Source organism: Aphidius gifuensis, linkage group LG5 (assembly GCF_014905175.1).
Source record: "Aphidius gifuensis isolate YNYX2018 linkage group LG5, ASM1490517v1, whole genome shotgun sequence".
In the NCBI taxonomy this organism is placed as follows: Eukaryota; Metazoa; Arthropoda; class Insecta; order Hymenoptera; family Braconidae; genus Aphidius; species Aphidius gifuensis.
Window position 1 is genome coordinate 18,367,510 of NC_057792.1, and position 24,266 is coordinate 18,391,775.

Here is a 24,266-nt window from a genome sequence, read left to right on the forward strand (position 1 = left end):
TTTGTATATAGGGTAATTACAATGATAAACAATCAGTGACATGTTTTTTTTTCGTTTATTAAAATAGTTATGACATAATTAAATATAAAAGCATTATACAATAAAAATCATAGATTCATGAGTCACAACTGGATTAATTATAATCTCAATTAGTTTTATTTTTAAAAGACATGCGACATATTTTAAATTTATATTTAATCAAAATGATAAAAAAAATAAATACTGTATTTAACAATTAAATTGTTAATTGTCATAAGACCATATGAATAATCACAAAATTAAATAAACAATGGACAAAATAAGTTGGTTAAAACTTCATAGGACAAAAAACTTTGTAGCTCTTTGACACACAAAGAATAAAAAATGCTAGCAAGTGATGATGGACCTTGTTGTAGTTGTAGTTGTTGTAGTTGTTGTTGTTGTTGTTGTTGTTGTTGTTGTTGTTGTTGTTGTTGTTGTTGTTGTTGTTGTTCTGGTTGTTGTTGCTGCTGCTGTTGTACCTGCTGCTGTTGTTGTTGTTTTTGTTGTCGGACTTGTCCAGCTAATTTAATAACATTCCAATCATTTTTATTTTTAATCGACATACTGTTGTTGTATGCATTATTATTATTATTATCATTGTCTGGATCACCTGAACTATGATAAGAACCTGGTGACATTATACTTGATGGTAATTCGATACCAAAATTAACTATTAATTCAACTTTTATACCATCTTGTGAATCAATTAAATTAATTGTATCATTTAATTTTTTTAATACATCAAGTACTGATTGACAATTAAATTTTTCTGGATGTAGCATATATCCATAAGTATATAAATACATTTGTGGCATATTAGATACATAAATACTTCCATTTGAATTTGATATTAGTTTAACAATTTGATCTTTTAATACATTCCAACTTTCTTTTTCAGTAAGACTAATACGTTTTTCACCAAAATTTGTATCTTCAATATTAACAACATCTGGCATTGCCTCAAGTAACTCAATTAAGTTTGCAAATCCATAATCAGATACACGACATTTATGACCAAAATAATAATAATATGATCGAATAAATTTATGGATTAACATACTGTACTGTGGTGCATGACGAAGTAACTCAATAACTCGAATTGAAAATTGTTTTATTTTTTTAATTTCTTTTGGTGTTAGTTGTCTCATTGGTATTGATAATAATTTATCACCATCATTGATATTTGCAACAACAACAGCTGTTTCTGATACTTCAATTAGTATGTCATGCATTTGACATACACCATAATCAACAATATTCCATGTTTTACCAATTACTTTTTCATATGCACTTGGAAATTCACTAAGTGTTATTTGTTGACTTGCTTGTGATTTTAATATACGAAGAACATCAGATGTAAAACGACGAGCTTGTGCACTATGTGTTAACGTAACTGTGCTTCTGTTACCATCACCCATAACTTGTACTGTTTGTTTTATTGCATCAAGTAAATCAATTAATTTTGTAAAACCATAATCAGATACTCTACATTGACGACCAAAATAATGATGATAAGCTGGTATTAAACAATTAAATAATAATTGACAATATGGTGTTGTTTTTATAAGATCAACAAGTTCACGACTGAGAAATGATAATTGATTATTTAACTGTGGACTCATTATTGGCTTATTATTATTATCATCATTCGTCATTTCACTATTTGCCCATTCAATAAATTTAACACTACTTATTCCTTGACGTAGCTTAACACTTGATAAACATGATATTAAATGCTCCAATGGTACACCATTTTCATCAATATTCATTGGCTGATGAAATACTGCCTCATAACAAGTTATTACACTTGGCAATGGTAAACTACCATTGTGGCTTTTCAACAATTGATGAATACGCATTTCCAAAAATTGCAATGACATTGTTACATTTGGTAATGATATTATTTCTTGTTCAGGCCAACCTTTATTTATCCATGGTTGCTGACTATGAACTGTACAATATGGAAATTCAACTGGTTCATCCTGAAACAAAACAAAAACAATATTATATTATAAATTAAGTTAATTATTTTGTGTTGATTTAAAGATTTTATATAATTTAATAATTTGCTTCCAGCAATAAACAAAGTTGTTATTTATTTATTTAGCTATTTATTAAAAATAAAATAAACAAATAAACAATTTAATATTAATCAATATAAAAAATAATAATAATAGCAATAATAATTACCTCCAAAATATTTTCAAGAAATGGTGATGATGTATTTCTAAGATCTGGATTTAATGATATAATCCTACCAGTAGGATCCTCAGATATAAAACAAACATCTTTCATTTTATATAAATCAGATGTACTAAGGGTCATTAAAAAACGACTTTCATACATTTCACGAAATTTAAATAATGGTAACTTATGTCCAGGTACTTCTTGCAATAATAATATGATTTGTGATATTATTTGTTGATAATTTGGTCCACTGGTATGTGCATAAGCTATTGATATTCTTTTACAACCAATACGACGACGATGAAGTTGTGATATTGCATATTGTGCATCTCGAGGTGATGGAACTTCAACACTTGCCACATAATTACCATCAGATTGTACAAATGTTGATATATTTAAAACTTTAATATATTCAATGAATATTGATCCTAAAATAAGTTTCATTATTTCTGGATCAATACTTTGATCCAAACTAGTAACAAGTAATTCTATTGGAATAATTGGAGCATTTGAATGTGCAGTACTATTGTGCTGTATTGGATTAATGTTTCATTGGTGATCCATTGTTGATCGGTTGATGACCATTATGGTGTATTTGATGCGGTGGTCATGACTAAAAAAAAAAATTAACAATAAATTGATATATTGATAAAATATATAATTATTTAATTTTTCAAGTTAACAAAAATTTATATTAATTCATCAGATAAGATCAAAATGTCTCATTATTCGAATTAATCGATTAGTCATGTGAATTATTGTTATTTATTTTTATCAAAATATATTTACATGAAAAATTTATCAGCTTCATGTTGTGACTCAATGTTTTCATTTGAAGGAATGACCTTGAAGAAAAATTTTAATATAATATTTTCGCTTTGATGTTTTATCTTTATTTTTTTTTTTTTTTCTTTTGAATTATTTAAATAAACAATTTTTAATGCTATTTATATTTACTATCAAAAATGTATACAAAAGAAAATTATGTTAATTAGATGAATAAAAAAAGACTTACTCAGCTGGTGAAGGAATGCTGTGCCAATAATTGCGAAGAACTTCACCAACAAGCAGCGATGATGAGTGATAATGTGGTGGACCAGGAAGACTACTTGAACCACCAGGTGATGACGAATTCACACCGCAAATTTTTACTGGTGAAGCAGTGGCCGTTTCAGATTCACTTGCTAAATCCAAACTCAAGTTTTCTGCGAATTAAAATTAAACAAAAAACGAATTTATTAATATTTTTACGCGTACAAAAAATTTTAAAAAATAGTCAAACAAAATATAATGATGAATTTTTAATTTAAATTACCTTGAGCTCGACGATTTTTTTTATCTTTTAAAAGCTTCACAGTCATTTTAGGCTCATTCATACTTTTTTGAGCTCTAAAAAAAATTAAATTAAATAAACGAAAATTTATTATTTAAATTCACTAACAATTTCCCACAATTAATAATACTAAAAAAGATAAAAAAAAAAATGATGTAATAATTAATACCTTTTGAAATAAAAAAAAAAAGTTTTAAATATAATTTAATAATGAGCAAGTTGTTGCTTGATTGAAAGTTGTCGTTGCATTGCAGCTTGGAAGAAACTTAAAATGTTCCTTGGCTTGTAAGCTAGATGTAAATTTTTCCCCCTCTATTTTCTAAATAAATGCCAGTGTTGGTGATGACCAGTTAATATTACTTATTAGTGAACTATGATTAGTCATAAATCAACGAACCCATAATAACAAAAAAACATGTTGTTGAATCGACAAATAAATAGACAAGAAGTTAAAATTAATCCATTTAATTTCTCGATATAATAATTTTAAAAAAACAATTGTTATCAAAGACAAAAAAATGTATTATTTAATGGTAGAGAATTTATGGCATACTGGCAATGGTTTTTAATGGTTGTTCAAGATACTTTGAAAGTGCTTGAGCTTTTTCTCTGAGCAAACCAAAACCAACATTCTCCTTGGCATACAGACACAGCAATAAATTAGCAACTTCAGTAATGACGACTTTTCCATTCTGTAAAATAAATTAAGTCATTATTTCTAAATGATCATAATCAATGTTTAATTAATTTAATAATTCTCCTACTTGACAATTCATCAGGATAAATTCCAGTTTATCTTCTTTGAATGCACTTCTACCATTTTTTTCATATGCTGACCAAATATTGCTTGTTATTGCTGCAGTTACTCGAGCATCATTATCACCATATCCACTGTATGCCAACAGACCTCCATCTCTACTGAGTAATCTTTAAATTATCAAAAAACAAAAAGAAAAAAATTTTAAATTACTTATCAATAATGTACAAAATAATTTTTTCAATATATTATTTTTTATCTTACAGTGTATTTTCAACACCTCCAGTATTTGCTTGACTAAGAACTTGTGTTAGTGCTTTTGGCTTCAACATTTTTTATAAATTATAATTTAATAATTATATTTTTTATTTGACATTACTCATTTAACAAATAAATAACAACAACAATTTTATTATTTGTTTTGAAGTGTCAAAGATTAATGGCTTGTTTACACTGTAAAAAATCACCTGATCAATGTAAAGTGTAAACCAGCCATTGAGTTTGAGAGAGAGAAAGAGAGAGCGAGCCAGAGAGGAAAAAAATAAAAAAAGATGAAAAAAAAACACGTGCTCTTGTGCCTTGTAGCCAATTGTAATTTGTATGTAGTAGAGAGAGCACATGGCACGTGGAGCACGTGGAGTGTATTTAAATACTATAGTATTGTATACATGATAATAATCAATTACTTGTACAGCTATTGTTTCTTTAAATTAATTAATTTTTTAATATATATTTTTAAATCTCGTGAACAACTGTTTAATCATCATCACCTGCTTCATCAGTCGTTATTTTATTTTTTAATTCCTGGACAACCATAACTCGTAGGTCAAATAATTATAAAATATTATTTATTTTAAAAGCACACAAGTTTCTACAAAAATAATAAATTCTTGGTATTCAATTTTTGTTAATAAATTTAATTTAGTAAAAATATGATAGAGTTTCAAAAGATGCTGCTAATTATAGCGAATAAATAAATGTAATTATAACCGGCTGTTTATAATTATTTATAGCACAATTATATTACAATTTAAATAATAATATTATAATATATAAATAAAAATATATGTATTGTTTCAGATAGGTATATATAACAAGTTGTTGATTGATATTCATGATGTATGAACAAATAGAAACCATGTCATTTTCAAATAAACATATTGACTGTAACATACTCAAACATGAAGATGTTACAGATGAATTAAATGCAAAATTACGTCGACTATTGAATGATCCAACGAAAAAACAAATCGACTTCCAGAGATCTTTGTCTGGTACAAATTCATCAGATACTGATGTTGAAAATCAATTGGATATAAATAATCAAGAACGATCAACAAAACCACAATTATCATCATCATTAAGGCCAATTGGAATTTTTTGGGATATCCAAAATTGTCGTGTGCCAAGAGGTAGATCAGCAGCAGCTGTTGTACAAGTCATAAGAAATAAATTTGTTAATGGATACAAAGAAGCTGAATTTATTATTGTGTGTGATATTTATAAAGAAAACAAACGAATCATTAAAGAGTTGAATGATGCACAGGTAATAAAAAATTAATTTGACTTAAATAAATTTTTAAAAAGCTTTGTTTTTTAATATATATATAATTACTTCTCAAATAGGTAAAGTTGATACATGTTCCAGCAACATATAAGAATGCTGCTGATGAAAAATTAAAACAATCAATTCGTTCATTTGCTGATGTTCATGGTAGTTCAGCAGCAATAATTTTAATATCAAGTGACATTGATTTTGCTGTTGATCTGAGTGATGTTAGACATAAAAAAAAATTACATGTTATATTGTTGCATAATAATTATTCATCAAAAGAACTTATATTATGTGCAAATGAACATTATAATTTTATGAAGCTTATGGAATCACTTCCAGCAAGAACACCAGCCAAGGTATATTATTAATTATTTTGATCATTATTAAAATTTTTCAATTTAATTTATTTATTATTAATTTTAGGTTTTTGAACGTCATGATCTTTTAATTAGCAATCTTCCAACTCACAAAGGATTGCGTTCAATAGAAGGACGTTTAAAATTTTTATCTGATAATTGTGGTGGACGTATTATTGCTGTCAATGGAAGTACAGCAATTATTAGATTCACCTCACAATACTCTGCAAACAGGTAAAATAATTATTTCATTTTAAATACCAAGAAACATTTTAAGTTTTTTCTAAGCTTTGCAATGCAACTACAACTTTAAATCAATTAACATCTTGCTCATTATTAAATAATATTTAAAAATTTTTTTTTTTTCTTTTTTAAATGATCATTGTGCATTGAATATTAAATGATTAATTGTTTCATATTTTTTTTTTTTAATTTTATTGGGGTTGGGGATTGAACAAAAAATAAATTTCATTTCAACGGGTATTGATTATTTCATCATTTTGTTTTTTTTATTAATTATGGAAAATCGTTAGTGAATTTTAATAATAATTTTTTGTTTATTATTATTTTAATTTTTTTAGAGCTCAAAAACGTATGAATGGTGAAAACGTGTTCAATTCTATAATAATTGTGACGTTTTTAAACGATGGAAAAAATCGTCGAGCTCTAGGTAATGTAAATTTTCCTAGCATACCATACTATAATGAGATGGTGTGCTACCACAATACCATGTATTGTCACCCACCATCATTAGTTATTGGTGGATTTTTTGGCAGTTGGCACAGCATTCCTCCACCAGCTATGTAAGTTTTTTTTCCTTTATTTAACTATTATAATTTTATTTTTTATACGTATTTTAATAAAAATAAATAACAATAATTCACATGACGCTAATCCGAGAAAGAATTCTAGAGTCGCAAGTTGATTGAATAAATCCTTGCAGATTCGAATAATGAGACATTTTGATCTTATCTGATGAATTAATATAAATTTTTTAATTGTAAAAAATTAAATAATTATTTATTTTATTAATATAAAAATTTATTGTTCATTTTTTTTTTTTAAGTATGATGCTACCAGTACCAATGTTTGAAAACAGAAATCGTCATTCAATTAATGCTGGTTTTGGTTACAACCACCAGTATCCAAGTGCATCACGTGGACATTTTCCAAATGCATCATTTGGACATTTTCCAAATGCATCATTTGGACATTTTCCAAATTATTGTCATGGTTGTAGTGGACCAACATGTGGACCACCTCATCATTGGGATGATTTCCACAGAGTTAATAGAACACATCATGCTTCAACAAAGTGGATAAATGTACCACAAAATCGAGGTAACTCATTGTCATTCGGTGAAGGAATGAAACGTATATATGGTAGTAGATTTAATCATTCAAAAAATTTTAATACACCTCGTTTTCCTTTCTACGGAATGCCACCAGCTGGTAAAAATTCATACAATGGTGTTAATAATTCACAGTATGATTGGCCTCAACGTAGAAGTCCACATACTGGTGGACCAAATCATCAACAAATACGATCACAAATTATATTATTATTGCGTGAACTACCTGTACATAAGTTGCCATTATTTATATTTCGTGAAATTTTTAAAAATCGTTTTTTAACAAATTTCAATATATCTGATTTATATAAAATGAAAGATGTTTGTATTATATCTGAAGATCCTACTACTGGTAGGTTTATATCATTGCATCCAGATCATAGAAATACACCATCACCATTTCTTAAAAATATTTCAGAGGTAATTATTATCATTATGATTATTTTATATGGATTAATGTTTGATAATTATGATGAATCATATTAGGCCGAGTCTGAGATTGTTTATTTTATGTTTATTTATTTATTTTATTTGTTTATACTTCGTCCTGTCGAGAGTTGAGCTTAATTGTTCCTTAGATCGTGGATAAGAATAAATAAATAAATAAATAGCTAAATAGGTGAATGACAACGATGATTATTGCTAGAAGCGAATTATTATACTGAATTATTTAATTATTAACACAAATTAATTAACACAATTTATAATGTAATATTGTTTTTTTTTTTTTGTTTCAGAAAAAACAAGTTAAACTTCCATATTGTACAGTTGCAACTCATGAGAATAAGCAACCAAGGATAAATAAAGATTGGGCTGAACCAAGTATTAATGATAATGATAAATTATTGACAATACCAAAGAGAGATCAAACACAAGAAAAAATTGAAATAATAAAACAATTTTCAAATCGAGTTATTAAGTTGCTTCGTCATGCACCACAGTGTAGTATATTAGTATGTATACTTCTATTTATTGTACAAAAAAAAATTTAATAAAAATATTTAATATAAAAAAAATAATATATTTCTATTATTTATTATCTAATTAATTATAATAAATAATTTTCATGGTGTATTTATATCAGCTGGTCAACCCTGACGAAAGAAAAATTTCAAAATCTAGGTAATATAATAATGATAGATTGCAATGGATTGCAACTAACATTACCGACTTGACACAGTGATTTAGCTAATTAATTAATTTAATAATTTATAATATTAGTTATTAAATAATCAAAAATTACTCAAGTGTGCTAAAGGTATTTCAAAAGTAAATTTTTCTTTTTAAAAAAAAAAAAGTCAATTGATGCGCACGTCGTTTTTCTAATAATCGCACATAACCTCAATTAAAAGCCAAACAACTGAAAGAATAATTCAAGTGATTGTATTCATAAAATTGACATATCATCAACATAAACAAAAACAATAATAACAATTGATTTTTCATTGATTTATTTATCATAACAATGACAAATATGATAATGACAATTGTCTTGTTTTTTCAATATTGGTACTCGAGATATTTACTTGTAACTGAACTTTACATGGTTGAAAAATGGGAAAGAATTTTAGTCAGTATCCTTTTTTTATTATTTTAAAAATTTTAAACAATATATTTATAATTAAAACTTGAAATTTTTTATATATACTATTTATAATTCTATATATAATCCTTGACAAAATTTTTTTTATATTAGATATTTTTTTTGTAGTATCACTTACATTGATACTATTTTTTAGCTACAACGTATTATTTTCTACCACAAATTTATCTATTATTTAATAATAATTACATTATACAAACATGAAATTATTAATCATTAATTATCTACCGCTCATTATTGAGCAGAATTATCAAGATAATATTTTATAATAATTATTATTTACAATTTTTCATTGATTAAACTAAAAGCTTCAATAAACAATTTTCATATATTTTTTTTTGCCTATTTTCATTAAAAAATCCAAAATACAATTATTGAATTACGTTTATCAATTTTTTAAATCTTTTTCAGTCTTTTATTTTGTTAGTTCACACACCAATTAATTTAATAAAAATAAAAAGATTCAAACATGAAATTACTAACCTCTTGGCAACAGGATCTACATAATTTTCCAAATGAAAATTTATTTTCCTTAATTTTTTATCAATATAATTACAGAATAATAAATTTGATCTAATTAATTTTAATTATTTAAATTTAAATGAATAATTTCAATAAATTTTTTTCCTTCATTTTTGTGGCATTTTTTTAATTAAAAAAATATTAATAAAAATTAATAAATTTAATCATATTTATTTTCAAATTATGAACAATAAATGTGTATTAATTATTATTTTTAAATGTTTGATTTAATAATAAACTAATATATATATAATATTTCTTTTTATTATTATTGAGTTAACTCGAAGTAAATTTCGATTAATAAATTAGATGATAGTGTGATGTGATAAATCCATGTCAAATTGACAATTGTTTTACTTTTTTTTTTTCTTTATAACATTACCCAATTATCATATATATTTATATAATTATTATGATGAATTTAATACAATTAATTAACCACAAAACAATAATAATTTTGAAGTTTCAACATTAGATTATATATCCTGATTATATTTTTTTAATTTTTTTAATTTTTATTATCTTTAAAATATATCCAAAAATTTATTAAATATATGCCAATATAATTACGTATTTACGTATCAAAATTTTCCAACTTTATTTAATAAAATTTATTTCTTTTTACTTTACTTTTTGTTAAAAATAAAATTTTCATCAAATTATTTTCTATGATTAATTTTTATCTGCTTTTTCGATTCGTGCTATTATTAATATTATCTATTATTAATTAACATTTTTTTATCATTATTATTATTAATATTATATATATTTAATAGTATTTTAAATAATTCATTTTATATTTTTTCATTTCTAAAATTTTATCATGCATGTCCAAATATTTGGACATCATACATTCTGTTTACAATCACTGGTAATAATAATAGTTATTATTATTAATAGAAGTAGGCACGATAGGAGTAATAATATAATTATAATCACGTATAACACGTTTGGGAAGAATTATCATTTTTAAAGCCAATATAACAAATTAAATTATCGAAGAAAATATCATTATTTAAATCAATTGATTCAATTTTTTTTTTTTCCTTTTTTGATTTGATATATATATATTAATTTAGATAAATAATATCTATGCTGTGTTAAACTTTCACGTAATTATTTGGAAGATAATTTGAAAATATTTGCCAATACACAGCTTCGTTGATTTATCAATATTTTAGGCCAACTTATAATTTATTTTTTTAAATTAATATATTGCTCAATTGAGCTCAGTTAAAATATGCGGAAATAAAAATATATATTTATATAAATTAAAGCATAAAGTATCAATAAAAATAAATGATAATAAAAATTAACATAAATATATAATATAGATAATAATAATTAAATTAAATTTAGCAAAATTTAATATGTAATTTAGTCAATAATAAATCACTGTTAGTCCATCATATAACATCATTTTCACCATCTAATCTTCTGACACGCACTCTTTGTTTATAATGATACTCTTTCAAGTAACTTTTAAGTGTCTTTGGCAGTTGTAGCTTGTTAATACCATCGTATGTTGTACGTGTTGTTATAACTGCACGACAAAGATGCTGCAATGGAAATGCAAAATTTCTATGCAACGGTTTTGTTAACATTGGCTCGAAAAACATACAACAAGATGGATCCTTGTAGTGTTCAATCAAACCACATACCTATAATTTATAATCCAACAAATAATAATTATTGATCAATGATAAAATATAATTTAATTAATTAATTAATTAAATAATAATTACCGTATCAGATGCATAAACACCAGGATCATGTGAATCAAAACTAAATTTATGATTCCATTGTTCAATTCTAGCATGTAATGATCTATTATATTTACGAAAACTAACTGAAAATAAAAATTCTTCTTGTGCTGAATCACGAAGTAAAAATGTACCTTCTTCTTTACCATCAAGTAAACGTTCAGCCTCATAACGATCCATTTTACCCCAATAAAATGAACATGCTGTTATTGAACGTAAATCTGGTACTAGACAGTGTACATAATCAACCTAAATAAATAAATAAAAATTAAATGATTAACATAATTGAATTTATAATAGAATATATATAATTTATAATATAATTACTTGTGTATGAGCTGGTCTTTCAATATTTGGAACAAGATTAAAATCAATTTGTGATAAGGCAGTTAATGCAGCAGCTTGTATACCAGCATGTGCTTGAAATAATGCAGCAAGACTATCAACAGTAATACCATTTGTATTAACAGATAATGTTGGTCTATAACCAGGTGGTGGTTCAACACCTTCTTCCATTTCTTTAGCTCTTTGTTGACGTGCTCTTTCATCACAATCTTCCATTGGAAATTCAGCTGGATTAAAACGTGATAAATCAATAACTGGACTTGGTGGTAATGGTCCTAATATTGGACTTGCTGGTTCTGATTTATTATTATTTTTAAATACAACACCAGCACCCATTGGATGTTCTTCTGTTCTTTTATAACCAGTACAAACACACTCTGTATTATTATTTGTATGATCTGGTATATCAGTATTTTTTGAACTTTTATTTTTGGCACAATTAAATTTTAATACCCAATTTGTACGTTTTTTCTTTGATGATACAATATGATTACAAACTGGATTTTGTTCTTTATTACGTTGTTTTGCTGTAAAAATTAAAACAATCAATTATTATTAAATTGTAAAACATTTATTTATATAATCATAATAACAATATAATATTTACTTTTTCGTTTAACAAATGAAAGAGTTTTGGAAGTTCTTTTAAATGTTGGATTAACAGTATTATCCTCGGAGCTGCTGTTGCTACTGCTACTACCACCATCAACACCACCACGACCACCAGTGCTACCACTGCTACCACTGCTACCACCGTCACCACAACCAGCAACACTACTACTGCTACTACTACCACCACTACCACCACTACTACCACTACTATTAGTACTAGTACTACTACTATTACCATCACCAGAACTTGCTGAACAACATGGTTCTTGTTGCTGTTGTTGTTGTTTTATCATTTCAGTATCTGTAGTATTTGTAACAAAATTACTATTATTATTACAAACTTGTTTAACATCTTGAGCATCAATTTGTTGACTATAAATTGATTCAAATCTTGAATTATGATTATTATCCAATGGATTATTTATTTCTTCATTATCATCATCAACAATTTGAATATCTTTATTTTCATTATTATCAAATGTTATATTTGTATCTTGTTGATTTTCATTATTTTCAACATTTGATATATTATTGTTATTATATTTATTTTGACTGAGCATGTCATAGGTCATGTTTTGTTCAACTGTTGATGTACTATTATGATGTTTAAAACACATATGATTATTATCACCACCAATATTTTGTAGATGTGAATTTTGTTGTTGTTGTTGTTGTTGATGTTTATGTGCATTCATTCTGAAGAATTCACGAAAACTAGCTAAATGCTGTCCCATAATTAACTGGCCCCACATTCATTTTATAATTAAACTTATCATTGAGTACTAAACTTGTCTTTTAAAATAAATAATAGTATTTTTTTAATCTTCAAATTGAAAAATAAAATATTGAACAATGAAACATACCAACATTAATCATCTGGGTAAAGAATGACTCATCCACCATTTACACATGACACACCAATAAAATTAGCACTGCCAAAATATATATAAATAGTTATTATAAAAATATAACAAAATAATCAAATTATCATAAAAAATATAAACAATTATTAACAATTTAATAAAATAATAATAATATATAAATTATTACACCTGACAATGCAATATGCAAGAAGGAAGTGAAAGTTTTTTCAACAAAATACACAATATTGCGTGGTTCCACAATACCAATATGCTTTTTAATAAGAAATCAACTATTTTTTATATGTACACATGCATAAACCTATCACAAGAATATAGCAAGTGATAAAGATGATGATTATTATTATTATTTATAATAATAAAAAAAAGAGAAGGAAATATTGTCAAGACTCAAGGCGTGACGATGTTTTCCTTCTATTGCTCCAATAAAAACATCATATTGCCAAATACATAATTGTCCCCCTACACTTTAGTCTGTACATATGCTATATTAAAAAAAAAAAAAAGATAAAAAAATTGTTCTTTAAATAAAGATGATGAGCGAATATTTATCACATTAAATTGAATGAACTTGTTGAAGTTTGTTTGTGCGTGTGTAACAGGCGGAAGCTTATGTTATTATTCACTTTTTTATATGTTTACACAATTATAATTATTTAATTTTTATACTTGAAATTTTTTTAACCATTGTTGACAATTTGTTTGTTTATTTTGGTATTTTTAAAGGGCGAAATTATGGTGTTATTGTTTTTCTTTATTTACACGTCAAAATTTATATTGTCAAAACACGGACTAACGAGTTGGTAGCCATTTTCATTACATAGATGATTTTTTTTATTATTATTATTTTTTTTTTTTAACTGATCTTGATGTTGCTGTCTCACTTTCTATTTTTTTTTTCTCTTTTTTTAATCTTGGCAGGGATGTGAGTGTATGATACTGAGGTTTAATACCTCGATTGAAATAATTTTTTAAATTTATTTTGCTTGTTATTTAAATTGATTAATTAAAATTAATTAATTGTGAATAATTATTAATATAAGTTAAAAATTTAGAGGCTTTATTTATGTATATTTTTTTATAAATTATTAAATTATTTTTATATTTTATAGCGCATGTCACTGCGCAATGAGTAGTAACATCATAATTTTTTTTTTTTTTATTTTTCTTCGTGCAAAACCGGCTTAATTTGTGAGTAAAAATTTAACAATAATAACACCGCACTGTATAAAATTTATCAGAGTTTTTTCTCTATTTTGATAGTTAAATTAATTTAATTTAAATAAAAGGAAATTTGATAAAACTTCAAGTACAATTATGTAAGTATAATTACGAATTTTTTAATGTTAATATAATTGTTAATTTGTGTATATTATTTGCAATAATAAATTGTGTTATAAAAACATAACCTTACTAATGTATTTGTAAACGTTTTTGATAATGCCAGGGCATCATTAGCAAAACCAAAGTCTGAAATGACTCCAGAGGAGTTAGCCAAAAGAGAAGAAGAAGAATTTAATACTGGACCATTATCAGTACTCACACAATCTGTCAAAAATAATACTCAAGTATTGGTTAATTGTAGAAACAATAAAAAATTATTGGGAAGAGTCAAAGCTTTTGATAGACATTGTAATATGGTTTTGGAAAATGTCCAGGAAATGTGGACAGAATTACCTCGAACTGGAAAAGGAAAGAAAAAAGTAAATAAATATTTCTATCATTTAATATTATTTGACAAGTTTTTTCTCCACAGTGTCAATATTTATTTATATTTTTTTCTTGTTTTAGGCAACACCTGTCAACAAAGAACGCTTTATTTCAAAAATGTTTTTACGTGGTGATTCTGTTATTCTTGTACTCCGAAATCCATTAGCAACAGCATCAGGAAAATAAACTTTTTTTCTAAGAAAAAAAAAAACAACTTTTTACTACATTTAAAAATAAAATGAATAAAAATTTATAATATAAGTGAGAAATGTTTATTTTTTATTTTAAATACAACCCTTAATTATCCATATATAAGAATTATTTTGAAACAAATAGAAAAAGAAGGAAAAAAGTATAATTTTCATTTCAAAATTTGGTTGTATAAATTAATTTTAAGTTTAATCTTTTTCAGCAATTGCAGTTAAATGCTTATCAATTTCTTGTTCTCCCATAATACTGAAAATTAAACAAAACAAAAAAACAAATTAATATTAAAAATTTAAAGGAGCAAAATAATTATGATTTTTTTTTTGTAAAATATATAAAATACTGACCGAAATTTAGGATTATCCTTGGAAACAATTCCGACCTCAATTTCAGATGGTTTAAAATCAACCGAGAGAATTGTTGACAAACAAGTTATAGCCAATTGAACAGTTTCATCATGATTGAAATTTTGTTTTTTCTTGAGTTTTTTTTCAAGATAAGAATTACCCTCAGTTTGTCTTGCACCAACTGAAATAGCACGATAACCACAAAAATAACCAGCTGGATCTGCTTTATAAATTGATGGTCCTTTTTCTTTATCATAAGCAATGAGAATCATTGAACAACCAAGTGGTCTCATTTCAGCATTTTGTGTATAAACTTGACTTATATCAGCAACTCTACGACAAAGTGTATCAACTGGTATTTCATAGCCAAATTTATACTTGAAATTTGCAGCTTCATAACGAGCTCTTTGAACTTGACTCTTACTATCAGCTATTAATTAAAAAATTACATATTTAATTATTAATATTTTTATTTATCCCAATTGTAATTATCAAAATTTATTATCAATTTTTTTTACCAATCATTCCAGTCATAACACAGCCAATATCTTCAGTAAGTTGAAAAACATGTGTTACACTTTGTGGATCAAGAAGCTTGTCCTATTTAAATAACAAAATAATTATTAGATAAATAAATATATGCTTTTGATTAATTAATTATTTATATTTTTGAGGTTATACTTACAGGAACTTTTTTTTGTGTTGCAAAAACTGCTGTGTCGACTCCTTTAACAGCAACTGATGTAAGACCACCTTGGTTAATTGCCTTGAATGCATATTCTGTTAAATTAAATACAAATAATTAATTAAATTTAATTAAAAATAATAAAAGCAATTCAATCTATCAAACATTCAAATGTGCATATCACGATGTCATTTGACAACAATGAAAAACTTGAAAAATACATTTCAAGTAAATTAATAAATTATACATTAATTAATGATTTATTTGATGTTATTAATTACTTACCAACTTGATATAATCTTCCTTCAGGAGAAAAAATTGTAATATGCCTGTCAAAACCTGCACTACTTCCTCGAGCCATGGTTGCAAGTCATCAACGAATACAAATCGAAATTTTTATACAAGCATCAACACCGGAATAATGGCGCTCACACACACACATACACTTTTTTTATATAAAAAAAATTTACAACAAAACGACATTAATAAATATCTAACAGAAATAGCCAATAGAAAGCTTGTAAATATCAGCCATTGCCAGAATTTTTTTAAATCAATTTTTAAATTAATTTCTATTTTGAAAAATCATGTCAAATATTATTTGATATTTTAAAACAATTGATAATTGAATAATCTAGGTTTATTTTAAAATTTTTTTGTTTTATTTTTTATATAATAATAATATTAATAATAAATGAAAAAAATATTTTATTTATTTAAGTCAATTTATACAATTTATACAATTTATAGAGTGTACATAGGTATGCCAATCGGTGCATTGTAATTTATTTGGCAACGACAACAGCAATCCGTCCTGACGTTAAAAAAAAAAATGTAGACATAGTCATATCAATATTTTAATATTTAAAAATGTTCCATTAGGTATGTATGTATATACTAGTAAAAATATAAACAAAAAAAAAAAAAAAATTACAACTACTAATAATATAATGATTTATATAACATGATTTGAATAATTTATTATTTATTATTCATGCATTTAACAATATATATAATCACGAGTGTGTATTAAAAAATTAATCACACTTTACGTTTTCAAAATAAGACTAGAGATTTATAAATTTTTAAAAAGACATTATAACAATTTTAATTATAATCAAAATAAGGCATTCTAATTAATTTTGAGTATTTGTAAATAATAGCTTTTTCAAAATTACAAAAAAATATACAATATAAATATCATCAAATAGTCTTTTGATTTTTAAATTAAAAAAAACATTAAAAACCAACAATACTTTAATATACCCTTAGTGGTTCTTTACGATGTTTTGTGCGTTTACGTATTTTTTCGACAGCTCCTTGAGTTACCTTTGTATTTGTAATATATAAATATATTAAATTTGGTAAATTTTCAACAAGTTTAAGGACCCCTTCATCAGTGATATTAATGCAATTTGATATGTTCAGGGTAGTCAATTTTTGATTAAATAAACATTGAATTGATTCATCAGTGATAAATTTGTTTTTCTTTGATCGTGGACCATCATAACTCAAACCAATATTAAAATCTTCTAATTGTTCTAAATTATCAATTGCACTCATACCAATATCAGTTATACTTTTTCCAGGTATACATAAATTCGTTAATTTTATAGCATTATTACAAAGATTAATCAAAAAATCATCTCTAACACCATAATCACAATCAATATATAACTTCTCGAGATTTTTTAAATTCGCAATTGGATACATACTGATTCTTTCATCGAACATTGGATGATTTTTTGGCCAACTAGACATTAGGAATAGATGATCCAAATTTTTCATTTCACCTATCGATTGGATTAATAGTTGACTCAGTCCAAAACCACATATATCTAAACAATTCAAAGCAACTAGTCGAGGAAATACCTGAAAAATAAATGAATAATTTATTAAAAATTAAATATCATTTTTTTTTATTGTAATATAATATGTAAATAATATTTATTGAAAATTTAAACTTACTGAAGCCAATGAATCTGGTGAGAAAATATCATTTCCTTCTAATAAACATGAAAGATATAAAATTTTCAATGTTCCACCAACTTGTTCTATTGACTTGGCTAAAGTCATTGGTAGAGTTGAGTTTTCACAGTGCCATTTAATCGTTAGATCTTTAAGTTGAGACATATTAGAAAAACAATTTTCAAAATCTTGACTCATTATTTCTTTGAATCCTAAATAAAGTTCCTCAAGATTTGGACAATTAGCATTGATTATTGGCATTATTTGAGAAGTAGGATAATCTCTTAAATTTAGACACGTTAAATTAATTCCACAGAGATCAATTAGGTATTCTAGATCATTTGCTTTTTCATGTAATTCATTAATTGAATCATTTTTATTCCTTCTAAATTTATATGCTGTATAGCATGAAGGAAGAAAATTGTTATCCCAATTTTTACAAACTGAAAAATTAATTAAATATTTTTATTAGTATATTTAGAGTAATACAAATTTTTTTTTTTATCATTAAAAATTATTGTGTTGTAATATTCTTACTTTTTTTAAGTCGTGGTTGACTAGCAAATAGAGGTCCCATGTTAATCATACGCAAATCATACTGTGCTTCTAGTATTTTGTTGTTTTCATCATCAGAATCATAATAATTACTACCGTCATCTTCGTCATTATAATCATCATTATCACTACCATCATGATCATTTAAGAATTTTTTTGATAACTCAAGCTATATATGAGAAAAAAAATAATTTATTATTTAATTTAATTAACAATAAACAATAAAAGTAGCTACAAAAATATACGTAATATATAATTTAAAACTTACTTCTTCTTTTGAAATTATAATGAATTTTTCAAGCCATTCGGCAGGACTTAAATCAATTTCCATATTCATCTTGTCTGGGTTAGTCTTTATATTTTATTTTCGGTCAACTTATCGTGGATTTTCAGCAATGATGAACAATTTAAAAGACGAAAAAAATTTAAGAGTTGTCAACTTGCAAATTTTCTCGTGTCCACGTGCTTTGAATAAACGTGTGTGTGTGTGTGTGTGTGTGTGAAGCCTGTACTTTGTTCACGAAGTAGTATTAGCAACAAGAATTTGAAGAAATTAATAAAAACAACTTGATAATTTGATTGCACTTTGGATTACCTTAATTTCGATGCACGCGAATAAAATAGTATTCAACTTTACAACTCGTTTATACATTCGAATGTCTATCATATGATAAAGTTATTGTGTAAATAATGGTTTAAAATTTAAATGCCAGCTGTTCGGGGATGAAGTCGATCGTATTTTGCTATCCAACTGAAGCCTGAACTGGTCTGAAGTCTGAACACAACTGAACTGAATTGAACTAAACTGTAACGACAGCTGTATGAATAGAACGTAGACAAATGCTAGAACCCGCTTCAACTTATTTGATTGGTTTTTGCATTGTTGATAGAATATTAATAATAATAATGATAATAATAATAACTACATATAATTATAATTGAGATGTGATCTTGTAAAAGAGCACAGTTTAGAAAAACAATAAAAAAAAAAAAAAAATGGTAAAGAAAATATTAAGATAAACAATAAAATTAGAATGAATAAAAAAAGAGAGCGATATTAAAAAATTAAAGAAACAAAGCAAGAGGCTGAAAAGTAATCGTCAATTTGTAAAAATGTGAATTGTAAAATTGTGTATTTTGTTAAAAAAAAAAAAAAAAAAATGATATCATTTAAAATAAAAAGTGTATAATATTAATAAAGATTGAAGAATGATTAAATGATTTGGCCTTAGGACAAACTCTGGACTTGTTTCTATGACGATTTTAGTCATATACAAATTTAATAACGATAATAATTGTCATAATGAAAATAATAATAATAACAATATTAAAAATATTAATAATCAATTTATTTGAAAATATTTCAAAGGGGTTTCAATTGTAATTAATAATTACTAATTATATGAAAAAAATAAAGAAATGAAACAAATCTAATGTGCGAATATTAACATGCATCCAGTCAATTTTTATTCTCCTCTTTTTTGCTGTCTGTTTATTGAATAAGTAAACAATTAATGACTTAAATAACTTTAAAAAATGAAATGAACATCAACATATATATTGATAATAAATTTAGACTAAAAAAAAAAAAAAATTATTTGATTTCACTATGATGATTTGAAAATTCGCCAATGCTATCTATTCACCTACCAATGGAAAGAAAGAAATTTATTTGATTGGTATTTGCAATTTGCATGGTTGATAGAATACAATAGAATATTAATAATAATCATAATAATTGTAATTGAGCTGTGACCTTGTACGTAATCAAAAGTCAACAAAATAAACTCATAATAATCATTTTCTAAAGATATCTATTTCGTTTTAGAAATTGACATTCGTTTGTCCTCTGTAACTTGATTTCTTCAATAATTGTTACAATGACAACTAGCCAAGAAGCTGTATTTAATCCAGTTGGTAAGTTGATTTGATGATAAAATAAATACAACAATTTACTAATGTTTATTTATGAAATATAAATTAAATTAAAAGATCACCAACATATAAGATACAATCCTTTGAAGGGAGAATGGGTATTGGTATGTCCACACAGAATGAAAAGACCATGGGGTGGTCAAATTGAGCCATCAAATGATGAAGAATCACCAGAATATGATCCAAATAATCCACTGTGTCCTGGAAATATTAGAGCCAATGGAAAAGTAAAATAAAAATTATATTAATTTAATATTAATTAATATTATAAATTAATTAATTTAATAATACAGATTACTGAAAAATATGACAAGACCTATTCATTTGTCAATGACTTTCCTGCATTATTGGAAGAGTCTCCAAGTCCACCAAAATCAGATGATGAATTATTTCAAATTGATTCAGCAAGAGGTACATGCAAGGTCATGTGTTTTCATCCAAAATCAAATGTTACAATTGCATTGATGAAAGTTGATGAAATTCATGAAGTTATTAAACAGTATGATTTTATTTTTTTTAAAATTATTTAATCTCGTCTTCATCTTCCCCTGGTGGAAATATTTGAGATGAGATCAATGCTGGATTTTTGTCTCTTTCATTGATCTCATGCCGGAGAAAGTCAGAGTAATGCCGGAGAAATATTTCCACCAGGGTTATCTTCATTATTGATATTTTTATAATTTAAAATTTTAGATGGATCAATGAAATGAATGAGCTTGGAAAAAAATGGAATTGGATCCAAATATTTGAAAATAGAGGTGCATTAATGGGTTGTAGTAATGCTCATCCACATTGTCAAATTTGGTCAAGCTCATTTTTACCATTTGAAGCACAAAGAAAAGATCAACATCTACGTGATTATTATTTACGTAATAAACGTCCACTTTTGATGGATTATGTTGATAAAGAATTACAAAAAAAAGCAAGTATTTCGAGTTATACAATGCAATAATTATGTGGTTGATATAAATAACATTTAATTATTTATTTTTAGGAACGTATTGTTATTGAAAATTCCGATTGGCTTGTTGTTGTTCCATATTGGGCAGTTTGGCCATATGAAACTCTTGTATTACCAAAAAAACAAGTAACAAGAATGCAAGATTTAAGTGTTGATCAACAAGTTACATTGGCATCAATAATTAAAAGATTATGTACAAGATATGATAATTTATTTCTTTGTTCATTTCCATATTCAATGGGTTGGCATGGTGCACCAACTGGTGAATTTAATAATAAAGATAATAAACACTGGACATTTCATGGAATGTATTTACCACCATTATTACGTTCATCAACAATTAAAAAACACATGGTTGGCTATGAACTATTGGCACAAGCACAACGTGATTTAACACCAGAACAAGCTGCTGATAAATTACGTAGTTTATCTGATGTTCATTATCGACATCCTGAAACTAGTCAATATGATTTGAACAATTGAAAAAAAATATAATTAAGCATTATAAAAGAATTTAACAAAAAAGAAATTTTTAATGTTTTTTTTATTTATGTACTGGAAATCTATTTAATAAATTGGAAATGATGGATCAATGACACGACTCCAAGCATTAATACCACCAGCTATATCTTTGATTCTTTTCAAATCAATATTTGTTGTATTTTTTAATGAATCTCGTAAAAGTTTTGTTGCTCTTTGTGAATCATTTCCTCGTCGACATATTAAATATACTGAAATTAAAATATACAAAGTTGATAAATCATTGCTTTATTACTTGAATAAAAAATTATTTCTTACCATTTTGTTTTTCATCAAGCTCCAATATTTTTTGTATCAAATCATGTGCTGTTTTTTCAGTTGATTTTTGTTTCATATTTGTGTAGGGAATATTAATAGCATCATTAAGATGACAAATATCAAATTCTTCAATTGATCTAACATCAATAAGTACATGTTTAATTGATGAATTAATTATTTTATTATAATCTTCAACTGTTATTCTATCATTATCATCAACAAGTTTTAAATTTGGATCTTTATCATTTGCTTTACTGCCACAAAATTCTTCATAATCTTGTAATTCTGTTATGCTGGGACTTGAACTACACACTTGGCAATTATTATTTTTAGAACGTAAACGTATATTTCTGAATATTGATTCAGAACCATCAAAAACTAAGAGTCTTTGTGATAAAACACCTGGCATATTTAAAATTATTTTTAAAGCTTCAAGAGCTTGTAGTACACCAATTGTTCCAACAACTATAATTGTAAAATAAAAATGATAATTAATAATTTGTTAATTTAAATTATTATTGATTTTTTTTTACCTGCACCAAGTACTCCACCATCACCACAATTTGTCACAGTTTCTGGTGGTGGTGGTTTTGGATAAATACATCTGTAACATGGTCCATCATCATAATTATAAACAGTCAATTGTCCTTCCATTTTTAGTGCTGATGCTGATACCAAAGGCTTGCCAGAAAAAACACAAGCATCATTTAACAAATATCTTGTTGGAACATTGTCTGTTGCATCCAAAACAACATCATAATTTTTAATAATATCCAGTACATTGCTACTGTCTAATTGAATTTTATATGGTGTTACTTGGACATTTGCATTACGTCTGAAATAATAATTTAAATTATTATTATTTATTTATTATAAAATTTCGATTTGCATATACAATTTACCTTGTTAAATGATGAGCGGCAGCATCAACTTTTGAAGTTTTAATATCACTTATTGTAAACAACAATTGCCTATGGAGATTTGTTATTTCAATTTCATCATAATCAACAATTCCAATATGTCCAACTCCAGCTCCAGCAAGATATAAACTTGATGGACATCCTAAACCACCAGCTCCAACAATTAATACAGATGATTTTTTAAGTTTCACTTGACCTTTTACTCCAATTTCTGGCATTAATATTTGTCTACTGTATCTTGCAATTTCTTCATTATTTAATTCATTTTTTTGCATTGGCTGTTTATCATATTGAATTTTAGCAAGTTGATCCTCTTTTTCTTTTAGCAATTTTTTTAATTGACAAATTTCATTTATTAATTGTTTTTCATCCATATTTTATATTTTTTATTTATAAATTCTAGTTTAGTTGTTTACTTAACTATCAACTAGGACAAATTTACAATAACAATAAGTTTTTTGTAAAAGAAATAAAAAAATAAACAAAAACAAAAATCATATGGTCCAGAAAATAAAGCTGGTTTTCATTAAAGTTGTCGCAATTTTAAGTTTACATGTTGTCAAGTCAACCATCTTTGATTTTATTATTATTATTATTTTTTATCAATTATTATTAATAATTATTAATTACTCAATAATTATTAAATATTTTTCAAATTAAAGAAAAAATAATAAAAAAAAAACAAACAAATCTTGTTGCAAAATAAAATAATAAAAACCGGATTTGATTATTTTATATTTAATTAAAAATAAAATGATTGTAATTCATTTTTTAAATATATTTTTTTGTCATATTGTTATAATTATTATTCAGGTATTTTTTCAATTATTTAATTAATTTAAATATTGTTTTACCCATGTAAATTTTATGTAACATTTTTGAAGTTTATTCAA

The 24,266-nt window shown here is 25.3% G+C and overlaps 9 protein-coding genes across 11 annotated transcripts; 4 read left to right on the forward strand and 5 right to left on the reverse strand.

The window, feature by feature from the left end:
- Positions 1–115: 115 nt before the first annotated feature.
- On the reverse strand, positions 116–3,877 carry LOC122856529 (meiosis regulator and mRNA stability factor 1-like). Its single transcript, XM_044158204.1, has 6 exons — positions 3,711–3,877; positions 3,524–3,597; positions 3,224–3,413; positions 2,212–2,731; positions 508–2,003; positions 116–128 (listed from the first exon to the last, which is right to left on the reverse strand). The coding sequence occupies exons 2-6, from the start codon at positions 3,582–3,584 to the stop codon at positions 116–118; spliced, it is 2,280 nt and encodes a 759-aa protein (XP_044014139.1). The 5' UTR covers positions 3,585–3,597; positions 3,711–3,877.
- A 113-nt stretch (positions 3,878–3,990) lies between these two features.
- Positions 3,991–4,758, reverse strand: LOC122858190 (ragulator complex protein LAMTOR2 homolog). Its single transcript, XM_044160924.1, has 3 exons — positions 4,563–4,758; positions 4,306–4,468; positions 3,991–4,233 (listed from the first exon to the last, which is right to left on the reverse strand). Exons 1-3 carry the CDS (start codon positions 4,628–4,630, stop codon positions 4,084–4,086), a joined length of 381 nt encoding a protein of 126 aa, XP_044016859.1. The 5' UTR covers positions 4,631–4,758; the 3' UTR covers positions 3,991–4,083.
- Positions 4,759–5,436: 678 nt separating this feature from the next.
- On the forward strand, positions 5,437–8,848 carry LOC122856530. Its single transcript, XM_044158205.1, has 8 exons — positions 5,437–5,844; positions 5,925–6,209; positions 6,277–6,443; positions 6,791–7,012; positions 7,276–7,817; positions 7,881–7,981; positions 8,299–8,514; positions 8,783–8,848. The coding sequence occupies exons 1-8, from the start codon at positions 5,437–5,439 to the stop codon at positions 8,846–8,848; spliced, it is 2,007 nt and encodes a 668-aa protein (XP_044014140.1).
- Positions 8,849–8,906: 58 nt separating this feature from the next.
- Positions 8,907–9,389, forward strand: LOC122858203. Its single transcript, XM_044160942.1, has 2 exons — positions 8,907–9,135; positions 9,258–9,389. Exons 1-2 carry the CDS (start codon positions 9,027–9,029, stop codon positions 9,341–9,343), a joined length of 195 nt encoding a protein of 64 aa, XP_044016877.1. The 5' UTR covers positions 8,907–9,026; the 3' UTR covers positions 9,344–9,389.
- A 1,069-nt stretch (positions 9,390–10,458) lies between these two features.
- On the reverse strand, positions 10,459–14,270 carry LOC122858093 (suppressor of cytokine signaling 5). Of its 3 annotated transcripts, XM_044160776.1 has the most exons (6): positions 13,459–14,270; positions 13,270–13,338; positions 12,402–13,198; positions 11,777–12,321; positions 11,432–11,698; positions 10,459–11,347 (listed from the first exon to the last, which is right to left on the reverse strand). In XM_044160776.1, exons 3-6 carry the CDS (start codon positions 13,156–13,158, stop codon positions 11,093–11,095), a joined length of 1,824 nt encoding a protein of 607 aa, XP_044016711.1. In that variant the 5' UTR covers positions 13,159–13,198; positions 13,270–13,338; positions 13,459–14,270; the 3' UTR covers positions 10,459–11,092. The 3 variants fall into 3 exon arrangements, with proteins under 3 accessions (XP_044016711.1, XP_044016710.1, XP_044016709.1); XM_044160775.1 differs by having other exon boundaries at positions 13,270–14,270; XM_044160774.1 differs by having other exon boundaries at positions 12,402–13,338; positions 13,459–14,269.
- A 226-nt stretch (positions 14,271–14,496) lies between these two features.
- Positions 14,497–15,261, forward strand: LOC122858193 (probable small nuclear ribonucleoprotein Sm D2). Its single transcript, XM_044160926.1, has 3 exons — positions 14,497–14,606; positions 14,735–14,990; positions 15,079–15,261. Coding segments are annotated over exons 1-3 (363 nt in total). The 5' UTR covers positions 14,497–14,604; the 3' UTR covers positions 15,184–15,261.
- LOC122858160 (proteasome subunit alpha type-6-like) lies at positions 15,256–16,830 on the reverse strand. Its single transcript, XM_044160880.1, has 5 exons — positions 16,522–16,830; positions 16,237–16,331; positions 16,070–16,151; positions 15,552–15,981; positions 15,256–15,453 (listed from the first exon to the last, which is right to left on the reverse strand). The coding sequence occupies exons 1-5, from the start codon at positions 16,595–16,597 to the stop codon at positions 15,396–15,398; spliced, it is 741 nt and encodes a 246-aa protein (XP_044016815.1). The 5' UTR covers positions 16,598–16,830; the 3' UTR covers positions 15,256–15,395.
- Positions 16,831–20,499: 3,669 nt separating this feature from the next.
- Positions 20,500–22,250, forward strand: LOC122858139 (probable galactose-1-phosphate uridylyltransferase). The gene is made up of 6 exons (XM_044160852.1): positions 20,500–20,518; positions 20,588–20,676; positions 20,752–20,921; positions 20,988–21,193; positions 21,388–21,616; positions 21,689–22,250. Exons 2-6 carry the CDS (start codon positions 20,640–20,642, stop codon positions 22,136–22,138), a joined length of 1,092 nt encoding a protein of 363 aa, XP_044016787.1. The 5' UTR covers positions 20,500–20,518; positions 20,588–20,639; the 3' UTR covers positions 22,139–22,250.
- On the reverse strand, positions 22,223–23,872 carry LOC122858125 (adenylyltransferase and sulfurtransferase MOCS3). The gene is made up of 4 exons (XM_044160828.1): positions 23,356–23,872; positions 22,987–23,288; positions 22,454–22,918; positions 22,223–22,386 (listed from the first exon to the last, which is right to left on the reverse strand). The coding sequence occupies exons 1-4, from the start codon at positions 23,745–23,747 to the stop codon at positions 22,223–22,225; spliced, it is 1,323 nt and encodes a 440-aa protein (XP_044016763.1). The 5' UTR covers positions 23,748–23,872.
- Between the last annotated feature and the right edge of the window lie 394 nt (positions 23,873–24,266).